Here is an 8183-nt window from a genome sequence, read left to right as displayed (position 1 = left end):
ATTCCTCCAAAGTAATAAACCATAAGGTTCTAAGAAGCAGCAACTTTTTTTGGCAATTAAAGAAAGTTTTATTAATTATCAAGTGGCTGTACAAAACCAAGGGTAAATCACCTGTTTAAACACTTCTCAAAACATGTCCTACGTGACTAAAAACCTTCTGTACAAAGAACCAATAAAGAACAAACAAATTCAAAAAGTTACTTATTACTCCTAACCCTGCGACACCAACGTTTCTCTTTGTGAGAAAGTATTGTGCAGAGAAGCTTGGCACTAAATAAGCGGTTGAGTCCTATTATGCCCATAACGAAACTTATATATATGATTATCGTTCTTCTAGGAGGTTAAGTAAATGTAAATGTATCATATATTATCGTTGTAGTCTTTAGATGAAGCAATTGGTATAAGAAAAGCAGAAGTGCTATGTTCAAATCTCATCACTGCGTATTTAACCAAAAAAAAAAAAATGAGGAAATGATCACACAGTTCAACATTCGTGATGCCATCTTGGTTCATTTTGTCTGCAAATTGCTATTGAAGCGCACTCTAAAGGGATCACCGAACTGTATATTTCCAGAAAGGAATATCCATAGTACACGATGAAATAATGGACAATGTCACTCTGTAAATAAATCACCATACAATGAATTTTTCCGACTATAGTCCCTATACTCCAAAAACCCTTTGTACATTCCTCGAGGGCTCGGTGTGTCCGAAACCAAGGTGCTCTCTACCATAGAGCTCTTGGCAGTTGAAGTCAAAAACTTCGAGCTCCTTTGCCCCAGGCACCAAAAGGCAAAAGCAAACTCCGGCAAAGATGATCTGTCTTCCAAAGACAGATCTTCACAATGATTTGTGACATGAATGATCTCCACATTTACTAAAGACAGCAATCTAATCAAGCTGCTGCGCATACAGACCCTGAAAACCCCACAAAGAGAAAACAAGAACAACTCATAATGCTGGGATACATAAAGTACTTAAGGATACATAATGCTGGGATACATAAAGTACTTAAGGATGATAGTTCCCTCACTGAAGCATGCACTTGAAAATCCTAAATACCTATCTTATCACAATGAGCAACCTAGTCGCCAAGTAACAATAGCAATGAAGTAGTAGTTCTTTTTCGAGTTTGTTTCCCGATTCTGCTAAGAAATAATCTTAAGGAGTATTTCTTGGATAAAAGCTAGCAATATCTATACATTTGAACTCGTCAGTCAAGAGTGCAAAATGACTAAGATGAAAATAAAAAAGTAATTAACCTCAAATCAGTTCCTTTAAAGAATGAACTAACCTCAAGTTCAAATTGTTTATTGCATGCTGAATTGAGATTGAAATAGAAAGGAAAAGAGATAACTTTGAGTGGCCTCACCAACAGTAATATTTTCCCCACCCCTACCAATATAATTTTTTTAAAACCCAAATGCCTACAAATAGAATATCTCAGTCAACAATTCGCTAAAGTTCCTTTTCTAGTACGATATTTGGTCTCTTCTACAGCTCCCTACCAAGTGGATCAATTCTGGAAGGAAAGGAAAAAAAGGGAATTGAGGTAGCATGTACTCCAGCTTCAGACTAAGTTAGTCCAAGCTTTCACATAAGGATAGCATTATCAATATATTGTGAGTCTGCGACCAAGCAATCCCTATGTGAAAACCTTCTTTTTCCTAATAAAAATAATTCTCAGACACACTCAGAGTCTCAGACCGGTATAGCTTTATCCCCTAAAATTTTATAGAGGAACAATTTATTTATAAATCAATAGCTCTCTATTATTAATTTTAATTAATATGAAAAAGTGATTTTGTATACTTGGATCACAGTTATCCTGTAGAACCTCCTAGAGAATCCACAACTCATATGGAAACAGCTATTCATTTATACTATCAATAACTGCTGCAAAAGGAAGCAATTGCGTTTTCTTTTTCACTGTCCTTGATATCTAGGGGGGGAGAGAGAGAGAGAGAGAGAGAGAGAGAGAGAGAGAGGCCTGATGACCAGGAAGCACAGCAGAACTTCCCTTCATCAACGTGCTTCACATCAAGGCCGATGAACCAGGATCCAGCACTCACATCATCATGACCATATGTGCGAAGTATTGATCTACAAGTGGAGGGAGGCAAAACTGTAAGCATTTTACTATTGCCATCAAAATTGATGGAAGCATCTGGTTTTGTTTTTCTTTTTGAGTGAAGTGAAGGCTCTTGGCACCTCAGCATTTACCGCTTCAACAAAGCTTGTTGGCAATAGAAACATATTGTTAATCACATTTCTTTTGATTAAGTACATTCTTAATTCCACAAATCTTACCTGTTGATAGAAATGAATTGAGCTAAGGCCTTTGATATCGCAAATATTTCACCGGAAGCGTGCCTGAAGTACCTGTTTGCGAAAGAGTACAAAAAAGATGAAAGAATTAGCATCCAAACAAGTTGCAGAACTCATCAGCATGCAGATCTTGAGGTTTGTCATGACTGATTAAATATCAGCAGAACAGCAGCTTGACCAGAAAAATCATGAGTACATATCTACTTTTCTTCCTTTTACACTTTTTTTTTTTTTTTTTTTTGGGTGGGGGAGAACTGAGATTCTCTTAGCTCCTCAACCTTGGTTAGGCGTAACCTTGCCTCCTAACCATCAAGCAGGAGCACAGTATTCTAAATGCTTAATATTCATATCCAGGTTTTCTTAATAATGAAACCTGTTCTAAGTGCCATAGATACTTGCAAAGTTGCAGTTTCTACTATTAGGCAGCTTGACTAATGCAGCATACTGGGGATACAGAATTCTACACATCTATGAACCCCGTATCTCTTAGCCTCCTAATGGGACGAATAACATCAAAGTTACATGTACTCCAGAGTTTCATGATAGCAGATGCTCTCATTTCACTCCTCCCCTTTTGCTAGAATTTTCAAATACTATGTAATCAGCATTTCAGACGTCCGACTTGGAATTACTGATAGAGAGATGCAAGTTTGGTTTATGTTCCAAAACATTAAAATTCCCACTTTCCTAAACTTCCCAATTTGTTTGCAAGCCTTTTATTTATTACCCAGACAAAACAGCAAAATTTTCCAGCCAATGCACCTCTTTTTTAGGCTGTAAAATCACTGGATTTAGCCCTAAAAGAAAGAGATTAATCCCTCTCTATCCTGCTTCATAGATCAAAATAAAAAGTTTTGGAGTTCAGGAAGCAGCAGAAGCCTTAGATTCAAGCCAAATAATGCAATTAAGCAAACCATTTCCCTAGAACCACGATGATAGCAAGAAAATCGAAGAACCAGAATGTCAAGAAAGCCCCTCCTGGTGGCAGTTATACATCTCTAAATAACCTCCATTCACAAATATTGTGTTCAACTTCTCCAACAAATATTAGCATAAGGAAATTAGCCTACTTCAAGGTTGCTAACACAAAGAATAAAGAACGAAGAAAAGGAAGAAGATATCAATCCAATACAGCATGATCAATAGTTTCAATCAAGAGTCACCAGCAACTAGCACCAGACAGAAGAGAGGTATAAATACAACACATGCAGCAGTAAACCTCTATAGTCATATCTAGCACTGCTTGCATCAGCCAGATGATTTACAGTAATAGAAGGAACAACTCACGATTTTCCATCCCCAAATTTCCACCATTCTGGCTCATACCACTTGTTTTCCCTGTGAATAAGAAATAAAATTTAGGTTATGGTTAAATTTTACTCTATTCTCAGATTATTATTTCAGAAATATAGCAATCATCCAATTAACAAGACAAACTCACGGCTGTGAAAAAACTTCGCCAGATTTCATACACCCTATGTAAACACGAGGCTTATCCAAATGGCTGGCAAGTACGGCTCCAACAGCATCTGTGGATAAACTAAAGCTAATAAGCATGAGGCATTTTTTTAATATATATATATATATATATTATGTTAAGAATTCAGCATAGAAGATCATCAGATATGGGCTATGGTATTATGTTTCATTAGCTATCTGTTGTTGTATTCTGTAAAGGACACAGCCGATCCAGATTCTATCTCTAGGATGTTACTATCTCAAGGGGCTATCTCCAATCAACTCTGCCTGATGGTTAGAGAGTAGAGACTAAGAAAATCCTAAAAGATTTCTCATTGGCATCTAGATACAATCTATTGAATAAATAGACAATGATTTCATATTCATAGTTACTTTATTCTTTCTTTAATCAAAAGAAACCCTGACATAAGGAATTCACAATAGTTGTTGGAATTCTCAAAATCATAATTTAATCGGATTCATTTTGATCCTAGCTTTGGAAAATGAAGCGATATATTGTTTGAACAACCTTGATGCAATATGGCCGATCTACTTTTGCTCACTCTGGGTAATCAATCTAGGCCTGGTTGACCACACACTGGCACCATGCCTTTTAATATTAAGGTATATGGCACCACTTTGCAACAGCCTTTTTGTACATTTTTGTGACTTCATGTAAAATCCTTATTCACTCTTTGAGAAGCCTACACCTTGACAAGAATGAAAATCTAAAAATCGCCTAGGTACTATTTCATTCTAGTTCTTTATTCCACTTCCAGATTCAAGATGCCAATGCTAACATACATGCCGATGATAACATACATTTGAAAACTCTTTAGTAGATCATATTCCCACACTTAAGTCTAAAGAAATTGATAATTTCAAATCTCCCATAACAGTTTCCTAAAAGGAAGGCAAAATTAAATCATAGATAAGGGAAAAACATGAGCAGAGCACAGACTATAGAAAATAAAATTGAAATGCTAATGTATGTATTGGAGGCTCCTAATACTGCGTACCGATATTAACATAGATATTGTCGTTGACCTTGGCATAAAACTCAGCATCCCAATTCTCAGCAGCATGAACGAAAAATAACTTTGTCTTTTTTGCTTGCTCTTGAGGGGACTCCACATGATCATTCTGCTTAGAAAGAAAATAATGTTAACATATCAAGTCTTGTAGATACATATCCTTCTAGAACTGGAATTTACACTGTAAAGTAAACTGATTTTCAGAACATTGGTAAGGCATATACGTAAAGACATGAAAACAAGCCCGTACGACATGAGTGTGCTAACAACAACATTATCGATATCTCCTGTATTAATTATTATTTATTTCTGTGGTTGAGGAGGGATGCGAATAATCCAGGAAGATTTGATATACTTTGATAGTTCAAAAAACAACTGTCGGTCAATTTAATTCTCCAAGCTCGTTTCTTTTATGGTTGCAAACTTGCTATTTTTAGTAGATAACAAAACACTAAGCTTGTAAGAAATGATGTGCAAAAGATGCACATACAATAATTATGAAGTCATTGGAACGCCTGCTCTCATCATCAATGGCTCTATCTGAACTGTCTCCGCGACTTGAACTGCATGAGGTGTAAAGTCAATTAAGTGCAAAGATTGAAAGAAGCATCTAGTAATCCTTTTTGCAAAGAGCATTATGGTGTATCCTTCATTTAGTTCAAATTTATCGAGGTAGATACCTTCTTCCTATGACGAATCGTATTACTATACCTTTCTCCTCCTCTAATTTTTTAAGAGCAGCACCTGCCAAAAATAGCTTATAAATTTAGTAGAAAGTATGTTAAGTCAGTTAATTCATCATGATTGCGGTTATACTAACAGATACTTGTAATTAAGACAAGACAACGATATTGCTAGGAATTCAACACAGTCCAGTCTAAATGTGTTCAACAGAGCTGAAACATAAGTTCAGCCTCTTAGTGGAGTTGGTTGAATTTTAGCTTCACAAGCCCGACCAAAAGAAACCAAGAAAAAAGGGGAGAGAAAAAGAAAGCCCAACCAGTAGGCATCCATGCTTTGCGGATCGCATCTCTGTTCTTTTTGTTGCCAAAATTTGTTGAGACACCTACAACAGCTAGAAGCTTTTTCTTTGAATCCCTCTCACTGTTATCCAATAGATTCTTCGATACAAAACCTTCCTGACTGGCTTTTCCCAGCTCTGTCTGAAGTGCAGCTAGCCTCTTCTGTTGTTCCCTGGCAAAGAAATCATCAGCCCGTATAGCCCCAGTATAAAACTCCAATAAGAGGAGAAACTCTCCCTAAATTGGACAGAAATCTGCTATAATCATCTAACCTGCAGGTTATGATCTTCAATGTATCATCTACTGATATTGCCGAATGGCCCTGCAAAGGAAGATAAGTATGTCTATCACCTTGATAAACACTAGTATCTCTGCTAAACTCGTCAGCAGCAATAAAACATCACTTAATTTGAGATCTTGATGCCAAGTTCCCAACATCATTAAACTATCCGAATTTTCCGAATATGATTATGATTATATCAAATTAAGAATGGTATGAGCCCTGGTCTACCCAGCAATGCTTCATATCCAAATTCCTCTGTCTAAGTTTGGACTATATTGCCTAGATTGAGATGCAGTTCTTTGATCCCCACTTGGATCTTTTTTTTTAACTAAACCTTTACTTCCGTATGTCGTAAGCGTATTAAGACAATATAGACCTTATAGTGGTTTCAGTGAACCAAATTTGATTCTTGAATATTCGGCTTCATACCCTGCTACTAATTCATCTGCTGCCTCTGGTAAAATTAATTTAATGAAGCAGTTTATGTACGTTTAAAAACACCAACTTGCGCTGTACTTATAGTTATACAAGCAGAGATTGAAGCGCCCTCATGCTCTTCTACTGGCTAATGTCCAACTTAATTTTTGTTTAGTCATTTGTCTGTGGCCGAATTATTCGGGTAAAAAAATCAGCTTTACCCACCAATTAAATATAACAATACTACCACTAGATTGAAAATACCTGTCCCGTTCTCCTATCAAGCTCTTCAATAAGATATACCCTATTCTCAGAGTCCAGCCACAACCTGTCAATTACGCATTTACCAGTTGCCACAATTAATCATAAAAAAAAAAACAACTTAAATATCAGTCATTCAAATAATCAACTGCACCTCAATCTAACTATTTTTACGCTGACTATCACACGTATATATATGCAGACATACTATACAAGTGTGTGTGTGTGTGTGTGTGTGTGTGTGTGTGAGAGAGAGAGAGAGAGAGAGGTTACCTGCCGGCGACATAAAGAGCAGCCATGGTAGAGAACATAGAGAGCATTAAAAACGAAATTCGAGATCGGAAACCGGAGGTGGATGATAGACGGTTACTGGACCCCCGGCCGTTCATTTCTTCTACGGCGTGGCCTCCAACGGAGCAATTCTCGTCGGCGGAGGCCGGGGCGACAGCGATCGATATAAGAGTCCGATGAATTTCAACTGATCGGAGCTGATTTAGTTGCCGAGGAAATACAGTCCGTCAAACTGTCAGTTTGGGATTTTGAATATTTTATAAATAAAAAAATTGCAACTAAAAAATAATAGTAGTATAATTTTTGGTAGGTACTTAAAGGTTCTATAAAAGTTAGATCTTCAAAATTTGAATGTCTTTCTTGATCATAGCCAAATTAAATTACGATACACTATAATTAACTTAATTGACCATACGGTAGAAATCGAGCTCACCTATCGCATGACGTACCGGGGATGAAACATAATAGATTGAAGATCGAACCTGGATTCCATCGAACCTAGGTACGAGGTTAGAACATGCGCCTTCAAAGACTATCGAGTCTGTAACCTCGGAACTGACTCAGACTCCGAATTAGCTCGAGAGAACATCATCGAACCAAAATAACGGAAGACCGAAATATCCGTAACCGGTCGCACATCACGGCGGGAATCTCGGCACGTATCAATGAAGCTGATTAATTAGCAAATCATGAGCTTTTTTTACCTTATATAGAGTTGTACCTAAACTAAGACTCCCCTACTATATAAAGGGGGTTTAATTATTTGTAAAAGACATTGTAACTCGCATCTCAAAGCAATAAACTATCATTTCTAGTTATTATTATCTCATTACTCTGTTCCGGCATCAATTGTAGCATTTTCGACCCGAGGGTAATCAACCTTCAAGGCTAGGATTGTTCAACTTATATGGCTTGCATTTACTTTTCTTATCATTAATTTCAATCTTAATCTGATTTCTTATTTTGTATCAAGTTATATCACGTATCCTTAAAACCGCGTATAAATTCAATTGTTATCCGATTTTGAGGGTAAACAGTTTGGCACCCACCGTGGGGCTAAGGATAATAGTAATTATTTGATACAAATCT

At 36.8% G+C, this 8183-nt stretch overlaps 1 protein-coding gene across 2 annotated transcripts; it reads right to left on the bottom strand.

Moving 5' to 3' along the window:
* Window positions 1-544: 544 nt before the first annotated feature.
* On the bottom strand, window positions 545-7368 carry LOC104094160 (hydroxyproline O-galactosyltransferase HPGT1-like). Of its 2 annotated transcripts, XM_009600030.4 has the most exons (12): window positions 7077-7368; window positions 6807-6870; window positions 6115-6164; window positions 5821-6014; window positions 5501-5564; window positions 5311-5383; window positions 4806-4929; window positions 3770-3857; window positions 3616-3666; window positions 2311-2382; window positions 1991-2103; window positions 545-918 (listed from the first exon to the last, which is right to left on the bottom strand). In XM_009600030.4, exons 1-12 carry the CDS (start codon window positions 7190-7192, stop codon window positions 896-898), a joined length of 1032 nt encoding a protein of 343 aa, XP_009598325.1. In that variant the 5' UTR covers window positions 7193-7368; the 3' UTR covers window positions 545-895. The 2 variants fall into 2 exon arrangements, with proteins under 2 accessions (XP_009598325.1, XP_009598324.2); XM_009600029.4 differs by lacking the exon at window positions 545-918 and having other exon boundaries at window positions 1803-2103; window positions 7077-7331.
* Between the last annotated feature and the right edge of the window lie 815 nt (window positions 7369-8183).

This window comes from Nicotiana tomentosiformis, chromosome 8, assembly GCF_000390325.3.
Source record: "Nicotiana tomentosiformis chromosome 8, ASM39032v3, whole genome shotgun sequence".
Lineage (NCBI taxonomy): Eukaryota > Viridiplantae > Streptophyta > Magnoliopsida > Solanales > Solanaceae > Nicotiana > Nicotiana tomentosiformis.
Note: the sequence above shows the minus strand (reverse complement) of the source record. Positions and strands in the feature narration are given on the sequence as shown.

What these genes read in the sequence shown, in the direction of transcription:
- LOC104094160 (XM_009600029.4), bottom strand. Translation starts at nt 7,192, where the DNA reads ATGAACGGCCGGGGGTCCAGTAACCGTCTATCATCCACCTCCGGTTTC. An exon ending in GCTCTTTATGTCGCCGGCAG is followed by an intron (nt 6,871 to 7,076) that starts GTAACCTCTCTC and finishes CGTAATTGACAG; the next exon opens with GTTGTGGCTGGACTCTGAGA. An exon ending in GGCGAAGTTTTTTCACAGCC is followed by an intron (nt 3,667 to 3,769) that starts GTGAGTTTGTCT and finishes TCTTATTCACAG; the next exon opens with GGAAAACAAGTGGTATGAGC.